This window comes from Canis lupus, chromosome 1, assembly GCF_003254725.2.
Source record: "Canis lupus dingo isolate Sandy chromosome 1, ASM325472v2, whole genome shotgun sequence".
In the NCBI taxonomy this organism is placed as follows: Eukaryota; Metazoa; Chordata; class Mammalia; order Carnivora; family Canidae; genus Canis; species Canis lupus.
Genome location: NC_064243.1, coordinates 88,823,133 through 88,838,669, shown reverse-complemented (window position 1 = coordinate 88,838,669; position 15,537 = coordinate 88,823,133). Strand labels below are relative to the sequence as shown.

At 41.9% G+C, this 15,537-nt stretch overlaps 1 protein-coding gene across 9 annotated transcripts in view; it reads right to left on the bottom strand.

Moving 5' to 3' along the window:
- The window catches only part of LOC125752240 (uncharacterized), a 102,259-nt gene that overhangs the window by 54,594 nt on the left and 32,128 nt on the right, over positions 1-15,537 (bottom strand). For 2 of the 9 annotated variants that reach the window (XR_007401265.1, XM_049092280.1), the window contains exon 3: positions 12,088-12,148. The exons of 3 other annotated variants lie outside the window; for them this stretch is intronic. Coding sequence is in view for 3 of the 6 variants with exons in the window: in XM_049092280.1 (XP_048948237.1) it covers positions 12,088-12,148 (61 nt within the window). In the remaining 3 variants the exon portion in view is untranslated. Of the gene's footprint in view, positions 1-9,941; positions 10,141-12,087; positions 12,200-15,537 lie in introns of those variants that run through there. 4 more of the 9 variants (XM_049092276.1, XM_049092278.1, XR_007401267.1 and 1 more) reach the window with 3 other exon arrangements.

The following is a 15,537-nucleotide window of genomic DNA, read 5'->3' as shown; positions in this document are numbered from 1 at the left end:
ATTTCCCCAAAGATACTGATGGAGTGAAATAATGAGACACCTGCACCCCCATGTTCATAGTAGCAATGTCCACAATAGCCAAACTGTGGAAGGAGCCATGATGTCCTTCAACAGATGAATGGATAAAAAAAGATGTGGTATATATATACAATGGAATATTACTCAGCCATCAGAAAAGATGAGTACCTACCATTTACATTGATGTGGATGGAACTGGAGGGTATGATGCTGAGTGAAATAAGTCAATCAGAGAAAGACAATTATCATATGGTTTCACTCATATGTGGAATGTAAGAAATAGTGAAAAGGACCATAAGCTAAGAGGGGGAAACTGAGTTGGAAAAACTAGAGAGGAAGACAAACCATGAGAGACTCCTAACTCTGGGAAACAAAGGGTTGCAGAAGGGGATGTGGATGGGGAGATATGGTAACTGGGTGATGGGCATTAAGAAGGGTGAACGATGAGATGAGCCATGGGTATTATATGTTGACAAATTGAATTTAAATAAAACTTTAAAATGGGAAAAAATATCAAGTCCATGCCTTTCATGCCTTCATCCACCCACCCATCCATCCATCATCCATCCATCCATCCATCCATCCATCCATCCATCCAGTTATTCAACAAATATTTATGGAATCTCCCTATAATGCATCAGGTATAGTATCTGATGCTGGGGATGCAATAATGGAAAAGACCCAGTCCTTCATCTCAAAGAGATGAACAGCCTAATTGGGAAACCACTGGGGAGGCAATTACAATGCAGAGGGACACTCTGGTGGGATAATGGGTTCATGGAAGGCCCTTAAGCACAGTCAGGGCAAGGGGGAGAGAGGATGCAGAACTCTTCAAGAGGTCAGCTCCATAAAGTGGTGGAGAAAGGTAGAGGGCGTTCCCAGGAAAGGAGAACAAGACCCCCATTTGTGGATAGCATATCCTTCTCTGACTGCCAATACCTAGTCTTAACTTTCTTGAGTCTGGTCCCTGACCCCTGGTGACTCTGAGATACATGGTGTGATGGTTCAGACTCCCAACACCACTTCCTGTTGTGTTCTTTAACCATATTATGTTATCTTCTTTACTCTTCTCACGGCCCCATCTCTCTCCCTAGACTTAACCTTGAATTTTCTTATTTGAGCCTTTGTTAATTTCCTAGAGCTGCTGTAGCAAAGCACCACAAACAGTGGCTTAAATAACGGAGATTTACTGTCTGACAGTCCAGAGGCAGAAGTATGGGATCAAAGTATCAACAGGGCTACTTCTTTCCGAGGGCTGTGATGGAGAATCTGTTCTCAGGTGTTCTTTGGCTTGTAGGTGGCATTATCCCTGCGTCTTCACATTGCTTTCCTTCCATGTGTTTGTCTCTAGGTCTAAATTCTTTTTCTTTATAAGGATCCCATCATATTACATTGGGGCCCACCCTAATGACCTCATTAACTTGGCTATCTGCAAAGATTATTTCCAAATAAGGTCACATTCAGGGATACTGTGATTAGGACTTCAAAATCTTTTGGAGGGATACAGTGCAACCCTCAACAGAACCCAAGATCTCAGCTCTTGTCTAAGTTTTCTGCTCTCTTCCACCTCCTACAAGGTGACAGTCCAGAAAACCACCACCAAAAAAGTCCTTATGTTCATGCCTGGGAGTTTTGGTTTTTTTTTTTACTTGCATTTTATCTTTAAGGTCCCCATGTTGTTGCTGGTCCATTCCTTAATGAAACTGACCACCTGCTTTAACTTTAAGGCAGAGGAAATGAATAACAGAAAATACAATCTGACATGGCAATGAGGCCATTTCCATTTAGCTTTTTGCAGATCCCCACCATGCACATCATTCTCGTAAACTGTGGAATTAAGCAATGAACCCACTGGGTAGGGCCTTGTTGCTCACTATTGTTGAAATGGACCTAATGATAGCTGGATCCCATGGGCAGATGAATCTGTGTTCAGCTGTGCAGGCTGAGTACAATCTCAGGATGGATGTCTATTATAGGCTGCTGGGAAGCAGGCTCACTTGAATGTCTGCTCAAAAAATTAGGCCTGAGAGTGCAGGCAAGCTATCCACTGCTTGACCAGAAAAGCAGGCTGTTGCAGCGGGAAGGCATATTAGTAAACCTTTTCCAAAGACTCTGAAGTAGTATGCACGGATGAGCTTTCCAGGATGTATGTCAGTGTTAATACCCCACCCACATGCCCTGGGATCTTCCAAAGGTTACCTTCAGCTTCAGTGAACAATTTCATATACCCCGAAGCCTTCTCAAGCACCTGTCTCTTCTGCCTTAGGGCTTTCTGTGGCTGGAGGACCATGCTTACTCAAGGGCACAGCAGGCTGGGATAGCTGGAAGGTTAACTCCACAATTCCAAGGTATGTTTTACACATCATCTCAGAGGGTCTCCAGTAAAACTGAGCCTCTGTTAGCCACGGTGGTGTCTGCTAATTAACAAACTCATCCTTTATTGGGTTTCTTTCCTTCTCTGGTTCACTTCCTCATGTTTCCTGAAATTACCTCCCAAATAAACTACTTGTACCCAAATCCTTATCTTAGGGTCTGCTCTTGAGGGGACTAAACTTAAATCACAGCACATAGGGACAACTGGATGGCTCAGTGGTTCTGCCTTTGGCTCACGTTATGATCCCAGGGTCCTGGGATCGAGTTCCGCATCAGGCTCCCCGCAGGGAGACTGCTTCTCCCTCTGCCTGTGTCTCTGCCCCTCTCTCTCTGTATCTCTCATGAATAAATAAATAAAATATTTAAAATAAATAAATCAGGGCATACAAGCCCAGGAAACTCTATGCAAAAGTATGTGTGCCTGTGTATTTTTCTGGGAATGGTATATAGTTTTCATCAGGTTCTCAAAAGTTCTTACCCAAAACCCAAATAAGGGTAAAAAACATTGTTCATCATTTTATGGATAAAAAGAGTTATTTCCTTCAAGTTTAATCAAATCTCTTTCAGCCTGGGAAACCAAAGGGAATGGAGTCAGTATTTCAACTTGTTGACAGATCGGCATGATGGGAACCAGGATGTGTGGGAGTTCAGAACAGGAAAGATCTTACATACAGCCCTCAAGTGATGTTTCCAAGACTGGTGATTGTCTAAGGCTAATCTGGTGTGTGTATGTGGAGTGGGAATGGGAGTTATTTTATGTTAAAGGGAGAAGGGCCAGTCACAAAAAGATACAAACTGTATGATTCCATTTGTATAAAATACCTAAAGCAGTCAAATTCATAAAGACAAAATGTAGGATAGTGGTTGCTAGGGGTTGGGGGGAGTTGAGAATCGAGGGGAGTTGTTCAATGGGTATAGAATTTCAGTTTTGCAAGATGGAAGTTCTGGAGAATGGTTGCTCAACAATGTGAATGTTCTTACTGCTATTGAGTTATACACTTAAAAATGGTTAAAATGATCAATTTTAGGTTACGTATATCTTACCACAATTGTCAAAAAAATGTCTAAATGCCCCTCATCGCAACAAACAACAACCCAAAAAAGTACTGTGATTACCTGTACACCACCCCCGCCCCCCCCATATTGGCACTAGGTCTTTTTTTTTTTTTTTTTTTTTTGGCACTAGGTCTTTTCAGAGACTGGTGCTCACCATGTTGTGTGGTAAGGACTTCAGGGACTCAGCAAAGTCTATGGGGGGCGGGATATGGAAAAAGAGGTGAGAGGGGTGGCATTGGTCCCTGGCCTAGGAGTGACTTCAAGCAAATCCCTTGATGTCTCTTTGCCAACATTTCTCATAAGTCAAGGAAATCACTCGCTGTTGTGAAGCATCTCGGGTAATTGCCAAGGGAACATCTACTCAGGAGGAAGAGGGCCAGATTAGACTGAGAAGTTCTCCACCAGGAATGATAAAAGTGAAAAAGAGGAAGGAGAAAGGTCAGTGAGCACTGCAGAAGCAGAAAGGAAACAGAAACTGGAGATTGGAAATAGCCAAGAAGGAAGTGAAGATAAGGAAAGACCAGACAGCGAAAGCTACTGGCAAAGATGCTTTGGAGCAATTGGTCTCTCACCGTAGTCCTTGAACCCCTAGAGATGTGTGGACAGATTCTTGGTTCTCAGTGCTCAATAAGGATATTTAGATATTATTTTTTTCTTAATATGATAACCCAGTAAATGATTTAAGTACATTCTGCATAATATGGCATTTGTGGGTATGTAATTGCTAAGCGATTCTCGAGTTAGAGAATTTGAATTTTATTGACTTTTAGTGTCTGGCCACTGTTAGGTGGGTCAGTTATAGTGCTGTGTCTGCCACTGTCCTCATGTCAAAGTCCTGGGTGGTCATAATTTGTCATTGGAAACCTTTCTCCAGGATAAGATTTTAGTCCCTCTGTTATTTCATTAATTGAGATTTAAGTTGGCCATCATGACAATACTGAGGATTTGCAATAATGTACTATTGTGATTGCTGCCAGTAGGTGTAAAATGTAAGTAAGGTTTTGGAGCTAAGGAATCAGCAGAGGAGGACATGTGACTCCTCTGTGCGAGTGAAGGTTTCACAGGAGTTTGAACATCCTAGGTTGAAATCATAGAGGTTGTGATATAAAGAAAACTTGACTTGAGATCAAATTGTTTTTAAAACATTCTATTTCTCATATTTACCAGATTATGTCAACACTCTGGTAGTTAACTCTTTAATAAAACCAGAAATTTGTTTTTGGCCTCTGCTGGGTAAAAATACTTGAGATATTATTTTCTTCTATTGATGCCACCAATAATTAGAGAAATGCATTTGGTCCAGATTTTGGTAATTCAGGTAGAGCTAACAAATTTTAAGTGAGTATGATAACTTTTTAGAGTTTATAAAGAAATGCAATATTGCAATTGCCTTTTAATTTTGATTAAATATATTATTAACCTCAATTAATGAAACAAAACATTGTTGTTAATATGATTTTATGCAAAAAAACTTTGCAAATAGACATTATTCACGTTGGTATTGCTGATACAGAAATCAAGAGCCAGATTAATGTATATCTGGACTTTTTTGTGTGTTTACCAGTTTATTGTAAGAACATTATAAAGGATACAGAAGAACCACCAGATAAAGGGATACTTAGGGCAAGGTTTGGAAGGGTCCCAAAGCCAGGCACATCTGTCCCCATGGAACTGGGATGCACCACCCTCCCAAAGTGTAGATTCATTCACCAACCTGGAAGCTCTTCAAACTGCATTCTCTTGGGTTTTTGAGGAGGCCTCATTACATAGGCATGCTTGATTAAATCAGGCCATTAGTAATTGATTCAACCTCTAACCCTTCTCCCCTCCCTGGGGCCTGGGGGGTAGAACTGAAAGTTGGTTGTCTTTTTGCTACTAAAGCCTACCTCAACAATTTAGTTTTAGCCAAACAGTAATTTCTATATTGTTAATTTAATATTACAAATAGAAAATTGATTGGCTTTCTTATTTTGGTTTACATTCAACTTGCACATTTTTCCACCTTTGTCTAGTGTGTAAGAGCTATGGGCACAATGAGACTATGCCTAGGTTTACTTGTACTTAATGTTACAGTGAAAGTGCTCAAGTGAACCCTGGGAAGTCTATGAGACTTCGTCCTTTCAGAAGAGCTTTGCATATTACTCAGCCTAGGGAATTACCACATTAGAGCTGAAGAGGAGGGCCATACCAATGTAGACTAGGCTATCAGTGTTGAGACTGTTCTCCATGAGACTCATGCTTCTGCGCCTCTTGTGAGAAGACACATTCACTACCTTTGTACAGGACTATCTCTTCAAGGTTATTTGTAGAGTGAGCAGCATTGGCAGAGAGACAACGTCTCTCTGAAGCAAAGTGTAGATTTGCTTACAATGTTGGAAGATAAGAGAATAAAAGGGAGGCATGTTTACTGTCCATTATAAATGATTCATGTTTCTTAACCTCTGTGTTCTTCTACTGTGTATGCAGTATACTGTGTATACTGGTCCTCTTCACATTGCCCTAAGGATATTGACACTTGAGGAACTAGAACAAAAAGGTTTATATTCTAGCTGCTACTATTGTTATGAGTAAAAGAACTATCCTTTGTCTCTGACCCAAGAGTTCTATGTCTCCTGACATATCCATGAAACTGTAGCTAGCTGAATTGTTAGCTTTCAAGTAAGGCAAAAATCTCAGACCCTTCTGAGGTTCTAGACAGTTAAGCTGACCACATCATGACGTATGATCTGAATGATGGATACAATTTGGCTAAATGGATGTGAAGCTGACATTCCATTTGGATAATTGTCACAAATATTTGGAATGGAAATTGGTTGTGGTCTGTGGTAAGGTAGTGAATAGGATTAGCCTATAATAGAGGGTTCGGGCTAAGTACCAAAACTTAGATTGAAAATTATTCAGGGGCTAAATTATCATGTGTTTAAATGTTAGGTTAAAAGAAATCTTGGGGACACCTGGGTGGCTCAGTGGTTGAGCATCTGCCTTTGGCTCACGTCATGATCCTGGGGTCCTGGGATCAAGTCCCACATCAGGCTCCCTGCAGGAAGACTGCTTCTCCCTCTGCCTGTGTCTCTGCCTTTCTCTGTGTCTCTTATGAATAAATAAATAAAATATTTAAAAAAATAAAATAAAAAATAAGCCCTATATGTAATAGAAAACTTTGAAAGGTTTCTAGCTCTCTTTCCTCTGAGTGATTGGTTTGTTTGTTCATTTATTTACTGAAGCAGGGAGATGACATAATGAATGTCAAAGTCTCATGCTGTAATTAAGAGTAAAGTATGGTGTAATAAAGTATCACTTGACTCTGCCACTTACCAGATGTGTGACCTTGTGTAAGTTACTTCTCTGAGTCTAATATTTCCATCTGTAAAAGGGGGATAATAGTCAGCTTAGAGAGGTATCATAAAGGTAATAGATGATGTCTCTAAAATGCTTAGTGCTGTGCAGTATGTACAGTCAGTAAATGGTGCAGATTCTCAGCTAGCTATGTTCAGAATATAGAAATGAGAACACAATCATCCTTTGTTTTGAAGTTATAACAGTTATATAAGGATAAGGTCATTAGGACCCAGGCTAAGATGGTGATGGTGGTAACAGAAAGGACCTTGAATAATAAAAAAAAAAAACTACCAGAACTGAGATTGACTGGACATAGTGAGAGTTATCATTTGTTGCATGCCTCTTATGTGCCAAGTGCTATTCTAAGCACTTTAATTCAATTCACTCAATTCTCCTAAAAACACTATAAGAAGATACTATTATTGTTGCCATCTTACAGTTGAGAAAGCTAACACTCACTGAGATAAAATTAATGTGCCTAAAATCAAATAACTAAGAAAAAAGCCAAATGACTCAAACTCAGGCAGCACGGTACCAAAGCCCAGGTGCTCACCTATCATGCTACACCGTCTTCTCACCATGAGAAGAAGAAGGGAAATAGTGAGGATTTGCTGGTCTGGAATTTCCAACAACCCTGCCATGTCTGATTCTGATGCTTGCTCTGTCTCTTGATATTGTGGGGGGGGGGGTGTTTTGTTTTGTTTTGTTTTGCCTTTCAGTATGCCTTGTAATTTTTTCCTGATAGCCAGACATGATGTACCAGGTAAAAGGAACTGCTGCTGTAAATAGGCATTTCATAATGTGGTGTTGAGTGTCGGGGAGGGGAACCATTCTACAGACCTGTGATTAGGTCTCAGTCTTTCAGTGAACCTGGGCTGCTGGACTGTGAACCTCATGAAGTTTTTTGCTCTTTTAGATGGGACAGAATGGCTGGACTGGCCTGGAGTTGGGTATTTCCCCCTTAGATGAGTTAGGCTTTGATAATACCCTGGCAGGTCTGGCTCCTGAGGGCACACCAGAGTGCTCTGGTTTATTTCAAAATTACTCCTTTTCACTGCCTCCTGCTGGAAGCCCAGGGGGATTTTTCTCAATATTTACTGTGAGAACCTATTTGAGCTCCTGGAGGTCGATTTCACAATATTGTGGAGACCCCAAGCAGGGCCCCTCTGGAGTTTTTGAATCTCAGATTTGTCCACAGTGAATCTGCAGCAACTCCAATGACAGTTCAGGTTCTCCTCCCCAGCACCAGTTTCTGTGGCATTGTCCACGGGTGAGTCTCAGCTTTGGAAAACCATGACTCCCTCTACACCCTTGTGTCTCCAGCCCTGGGGGAAGAAGTTTGCCCTGTGTCTTCCAAGGATCTAAGAATAGTTGTGGATTTTTCAATCTGTTCAGTGGTTTACTTGTTGGACAAAGTAACAGAGTAGTGGCTTCCAAGCTCTTGACAGGCAGAGTTGGAAACTGGAAGTCTTCCTTGCTGGTATGGGATCTGAGGAGGGCAGGAGGGGTGGAAGCTTGCTCTAAGAAAATGTGTGGGAGGGGATCCCTGGGTGGCTCAGTGGTTTAGCGCCTGCCTTTGGCCCGGGGCGTGATCCTGGAGTCCCGGGATTGAGTCCCATGTTGGGCTCTAGGAAGTGATAATAACCCACATGTAAAAGCCTGCTTAGAAATTCAAGAAAGAAAAAAAAAAAAAAAAAAAAAAAGAAATTCAAGAAAGAGTGGCTGGATGGCTCATCCAGCCGGGTGGCTCAGCAGTTTACTGCCGCCTTCAACCCAGGGCCTGATCCTGGAGTCCCGGGATTGAGTCCCATGTTGGGCTCCTGGCATGGAGCCTGCTTCTGCCTCTGCCTGTGTCCGCCTCTCTCTCTCTCTCTCTCTCTCTCTTTCTCTCTATCTCTCTGTCTTTCATGAATAAATAAATAAATAAAATCTTAAAAAAAAAAAAAAAAAGAAAGTGTGTGGGAGGGGGAACATCAAAGTGGAGGTGGCCTTAGCTGCCTTTGTGAGAAGCTGGCACTGAAGACAGCGATGTGAGAGTTGGCTATTACACAGGAGATGTGTTCCATCAACATCACCCTCTTTAACTATCAAAGGTGTGTGACCTTAGGCAGAGACTGCCTGGCATAGCTGATCAGGAATTGGAGAAGAGATAGGGACATCTGGCACCTCTGGGACGGGGGTTGCAAGAGTATCGTTATGGGTTCTATCTCCTGAGGAGGACACTCAGGCCCCTTCTGTCAACAGTGACCATGGGTTTTTTCCCCGCCTTTAACCTCACCATTGTCTTGACTGCCATCATCAACTCTCCTTTACTTCTTATGATGGACATCATGGTATAATGGAAAAAGTTCCAGAGTTGGAATTAGATGAATCTGGGTTGAAATCCCAATTCTATAGCTCAGTGATTTTGTGCAAGTTAATTATAAATCATTTAGTCTTGGAGGGGTTTTTTAACTGTCAAATGAGAATATAATACCTTTCTCACAAGGTTGTGGTGAAATGACTGTGGAAAGCCTTTAGTAAATGTTGGTTACCTGCCCCCAGCTACTCCATCCTCTCCCCTCCCAGGCTGGTTTTAAGCCATAGCTGCAAATTCTTTGACACTCTTTCCATTGAGAAGTGGGGTCTATGTCCCCTTTCCTGGAATCTGGGCAGGCTTGTGACCACTTCAACCAATAGAATAGGGTGGAAGTGTCATTATGTGACGTCTGTGGTCATAAAAGATGATGCAGCATTTTGCTTATTCACTAGAACACCTGCTCTCAGAGGCCTGAGCTACCACATAAGAAGCCTGACCACACTGAGGTTGCTGTGCTGGAAAGCCCACATGTAGATGCTCTGGTGGACAACCACAGCTGAGCCCAGCCTTATGATCACTCCCACCAAGGTACCAGGCAAGTAGTAACACTGAATTGGCCCCTTCCAACCAGCCCAACTGCCAGGCCTCGTACCCAGAGTGACCTCTATTGATGCTACCTGGAACAGAAGGATCACCTAGCCAAACCCTGTCCAAATTTCCACCCATAAAATTGTGAGATACAATAAAATGGTTATTTTAAGCCATTAGGTTTGGGGATAGTTTGTAACCCAGCAATAGTAACTAGAATAACCCCTTTTATCCCAGTCCCTTTATTGCCAGGCTCTTTACCTGAGATTGCCAATCCTGAGTATATTCTGATTTGAATCCCATTCTTCCTCACATCTCATTATGCAAAATGTGATTTGAGGGCAATTCACTGTAGCTCCTTTGTGCCTCCTTCCATCCTTCCTTCTGTAAGAATTTCCTGGGTGTTTCCACTGTGCTGGATGCTAGATTGGGCATGATCCCTTTCCTCTCTGTCAGGGATCAGCACACTTGTTGAAAAGACCAGAGAGTACATAATTTAGGCTTTGCAAACAACCACGCAACTCTGCTTTTGAACCACAAGAGCATTCATAAATGGAAACAAGTAGGTATGGCTGTATTCCAACAAAACATGACTTACAAAAATAGGCATTAGGTTAGATTTTCTCCACCAGGTCAAAGTCTGCTGACCCCTGCTCCAGGCACTTAACGCCTGGCTGGGAACATGTTACCTCTGCAGATGTCTTGTGGGGGCAATGTGGTGGTACATGCCAGCATTTTCTAGCGGCCAAAGAAAGAGTATCCACTGCACCACTCCCTTTCAACTCTAATAGAACCTGCAGTGAAGCTGAGTCTTGGCTGACAGAGGATGGATGTTCAGACAGAGAGATCATGACACCAAAGCACATAGCCCCAGAGCACAAACAAGGATGTTGAACAGGCTGATTGAGCAGAAGATGAGAATGAGGCCAGAAGAAAAGTGATAGATAAGGCAGGAATGCTAGAGGACCTCATTTTCTGAAATTGAAAGAATGCTTCTTCGGCTCACTCATTTTTCTCTCCAAAGAGACAAATCAGATAAGGTAAAATGACTGTGAGCTTCATAGACGCCTGCCAGGTGTTACTGAGGCGATCATCTTTCCTTTTCAGGAAAATAGCTTCTTAAAGTAGCCATCTTCGGAACACCTTGTAAAACCTCTCCCCCTCCCTCCAGCAGAGTTGATGTTCTCAAGAGGGAGCCAGAATAGCATGAAACGTTCCATCAGCTCTTCCAGCAGTGAGACTAAATACACACAAACTATTGCAAATTTATATCTGCAGTGAACGCAAACAATGACCCAGTGTCATTCTGCTGTGGGGTTCATCTGGATAAATCACGAAGAAGGGGATGGATAAAAAAAAAAAAAAAAAAGAAGGGGATGGATACTTGTGACCAAAAGATAATGACTCTGGTTTTATTTTTACTCTTATTTGGTAGATCTGTCATGAAGCTAGTGAATCCAGATTGAGATCAAAATTGAAAACCCATAGGCGATACAATGCAGATTTTTCCGGCTATCTCAGCTTTGTACCTTTAAATCAGTTAGTTTATTTCATTTAAAGGGGCTTATTGGAAGGTTACACAGGGAGGTAAGGATGGCAAGATATCTTCTCAGAGATGCAAAGCAGACAATCTCATGAAGAACTAGCAAAGTACGGGATACGGTAGTAGTTCTGATCCTCCTTCCAAAGGTCAGGGAACCTAAGAGGGGTGGCTTTGTCTTACCGTTTTCTTACTATCTTCTTCCTAAGTGTCTTTTGGCTTCTACTCCCACTGCCAACTGCTAACCCTTTCTAGTTCTTTCCGTTACACTCCATATGAGAGTGTGATTAGGATAGTCAGTCCTGCTAAGAGTAAAACACATCTGTGTGAAGAACCATTGCAGGACTACCAGTGAGCCTATAAATTATGGCTTAGGATCAGTTTCTCATCTTTGGTTCTATCAGCTGAGGCTGGTGGATGGGGGCCAAGTGGTACAAAGCCTGATTGCCTAACTTTGCTCACACAGATTCCTCTCTCTGACCTCCCTAAGCCCCAGTTTCAAGCCATGGACACCAAGAAGCAATTCTCCAGGACCTCCCTAACTTGCTTCTCACTCTTATCCTGTGTCTACCAGGTTCTTGACTCTGAGTCCTCTCTTAATTGTGAGTCCATGCCTGGCCACTTGTATTTGTATTGCCTTCTGACTCTACAAGAACCCTCAAAGGCTTTGACTCAGGTTTATTGTGCCAACTCTGTTTCATATTGCCTTGGAATTGAGTCCTGACCCAGTGGGGCCTGTTGGCAGTGAAGGGGTACAGGCTAAGCTGCTGCAACAAAGAGACCTCAAAAGTTCAGAGGCTTCAATAAATATGATTTTATATCTCTTCCAAGTAATGGTCCAGTAACGGTCCAGAAGTAAGTGGTCTATCCTTACCTGCTACCAATAGCATGTGGCTTCCTTCTTTGGGTCCCAAGATGGCTGCTCCTCTTAATGTCTTTTTCCAGCCAGCAGAAAGAGGGGAATGACAAAAAGGAGAGTATGCATCCTTAGAAAAGGGAAAACCCAGCAGTTACTCATATTACTTCTGCTCACATCCCACTGACAAAATCCTAATCCCATGGCCCTCTCCTGGCTTCTAACGAGGCTGGAAAATATAGTCACTAGATGGGCAGTCTAGACAACAAGTGGGCTTGGCCGCAAGAACCAACTTTTGGCCCAAGCCCAGGGGGAGATCTAGATTTCACAGGACCTAAAGCTTATACAACTCTTGGAGCCCTCTTCTAGTTACAGAATGCAAACTGATAACCACAACATTATGAATACAGGACCTTGGAAGAGGTCTTTTCTAGCAAGGGGCCAGAAAGCTTCAGCTTTGTCAGCTTCGTGGTAAACCTACCTCTGTTCAGGTACATGAGTCACTGTCTCAATCAAATTCTCCCAACTTGTACAAATGGCACTTTAGACCATTTTTTGTAGGATAGATTTTATAAACGTTCCAAGCCAGTGCCAAAAGTGGTGGCAGCGTTTTGCTAAATGATAAGAAAACAAAACAAAACATGCCTCAAATTTCCTTTTTCTGGTGCTTTTGCTGTAGTCTCTAACGAGGCAATGAGGTTTGCTGGTGGGCTCACCCCAGCAAGGGCTGAAAAATGATCTGCCTCTAATGGTGTAACTGGGTTATAGTCATAAAACCTGCTGCTGTGATTTCTCCTCGGGTGCAGTCTACTTCCCAGCCCCTGATTGGTGGAGAGATCTCCTTATTTATGGGCAATTATTCTGTGCGGACAAGATACCATAAGAAGCCCGTTGGGCAGCTGTTCATGGAAACTCTTACTGTGTCTTCATTTTCATATCAGTGAGCACACTGTAGGAGACGAAGAACAGACTGAGGACTATGGCATTATCCTGCACACAGTCAATCAAGACCAAGCTAATTAGATTTTCCAGGTGCTTGGATACTGTGGGACTGCATATTACATAAATACATAGATAAACATTCCCCAGCCATGAAGACCAAAGAATAGCTGCAGAAAGCTGCAAAGTAAGTCTTTAGAAAAGGCTTAAATTCTCTTGCTTGCATATTCTCTCTCTTTTAGGAAATATAATGAAATTCCAGGACAATTGAAATGCTTGGACTTGTACATTATTAATGAGTTTTATGGAGTATAGCAGTGTTCCCCAAAATGAGAATCTGGAAATATACATGCCAAAAGCTAGATGAAATCAAATATATAAATACTAGCACATTGAGAAAAATATTCAAAACAGTTTGATGCAAGGGATAATGATTGCTATTCATATGTGCATTCATACCATCCCTTGACTACATTTAATATCCTTGACTTTATATAGGAGATTTTTAAAAAATCATGTTATTCATTCATTAAAACCATTCATTGAGAAGCCTTGGGTCTGCTGGTGGATGTATAGCTCATACACAGCACTCCTGCTCTTTAGTGGCCTTAGCATACCCTGCCTCCCTAAAGGTTATCACCAGTACCTATGTATCTAAGAACACTGTGGCTTTGTGCCTTCTTTTCTGTGAATATGGACATCTGGGTATTTGTATGGTCACTTCACTAGCATTTCTTCTTATGTCTTGCATGGATATTCCTTAGGGGTCTGTCCCTTAGTTCTTCCCTCCTCTTCCTTAACATTCATATGTTGCTAACTTTTCATGCTTTGTCACCAACTCAAAACTTTCCCCTTTGAACTTGGAATAGATTAAATGGAGTATCTACTCTTAGATGCAATGCTAGCACCGCAATCTCAAACATTTCCAAATGTGAACTCACTGTCCCTCCAACCAGTTTGGTCTTCCTCTTGTACTTTGTATCTCAGTGAATGGCTCTGTCATCCCATGGAGCTGGAAGTCACTCTTTATTCCTCCCTCCTGTTTATCTCATTCTCCATGTTCAGTCACCAGGCTGTGTTGATCATACTCCCCACCCCACTGCCTGTACTTTATCACATATCTGCGTACTGCCCATTCTCTACTGTGGAACCTTCAGCCAAAATTTCATTATCTGTTGCCTAAAGTACTGAACTACTTCTTGTCTCCCCGCTTCCCACTGCCAGGTGATTTTTTTCTAAAGACACGTGTCAGTTATATTATTGCTTGGTCTGAAATGTTTCACAGTTCCCCACAACTTTTAGGATAAGACCAAAGTGCCTTAGCATGGCATGCAACACACTTTGTCTTCCATCTCTTGCTAATCTATTTGGCAAAATCAATGTACTTTGGAACTCAGAAAAGTCAGTGCTTTCTTTGTTCTCTGAAAATGTAGGTGCTCTAGTCTTCTTTACTTGGAGGACTCACCACCTCTGAGAAACTTTCTTTCACTCATCACACTGGGTTTGCTGCCTCTTCTCTGTGTTCTCACCACCCGCTGTGTCTTCCTGTCCCACAGTTCCTGCCATCCTGCATAGGGACTGCCTGTTCTTACTGGATTCCCCCACACTTTGACTAAGCCCCTTGATCTTATCAGAAATAGACATTGTGCTTTGTTCTTCTTTATGTTGCTTACATCTTAGCACGGTACTGGCCCATAATAGGCATCAAGAAATGTCCACTAAATGAGTGAGTTTGGTAAAAGAGAATCAAGTAATAGATGGGTGATTGGACTTAATAGTTGGAAATGTCTAGAAATTATTAATATAAAATTCCCTTGACAAATTCTACTCTACTATTTGAGGAATCACTTTCCATACTCTCAGGTCCAAGTTCCTTATCCCTCAAACCATAGCTAAGTGTGTGATGAGCATCCACTATGTGTCAGAAATGTCACAGAGCATCAAGGATATCTAGGTTGTAAAGTTGCCTATGGCATTATCTCTCCTGCAAGTATTTCACAGTCCAGGTTAGAGACATGGCTAATAACAACTAATTATATTGCAATGATATGTTTGTTATTAATACAGGTTATATAGAAAGTCAAAGAAACACCTTATTTTTCGGAGACCAAAATAAGGAAGAGGTGATATTTGAATCTTGAAGACTGGGTTGGTATTTACTAGGATGATGAAAGTTCGGGTATGAGTAAGTTACAGGGGGAAAGATCAGTCCTAACCTTAGGTGTTTGACCAAATTCTGGGGATGAAAGGTGGAGGGCTCAGCTGGGCAAAATTGTGAAGGGAAATGTCCATTGTGCCAAGAAATTCAGACTTTGACTTCCAGGAGATTGGGAATCACTGAACAATTTTAAACAAGTTTAATCCAATTTGTATTAATGAGGTATCATATGGATAGCTCTATGGAGATTTTTAGAAGCAGAAGAAACAGCAGCAAGACTAGTTAGGACACTATTGCAGTGTTGCAGGCTAGAGATTATGGAAGCACCATATCCTAGTGGTTACACCTGAAGACCCCTGCCTTCACATCCA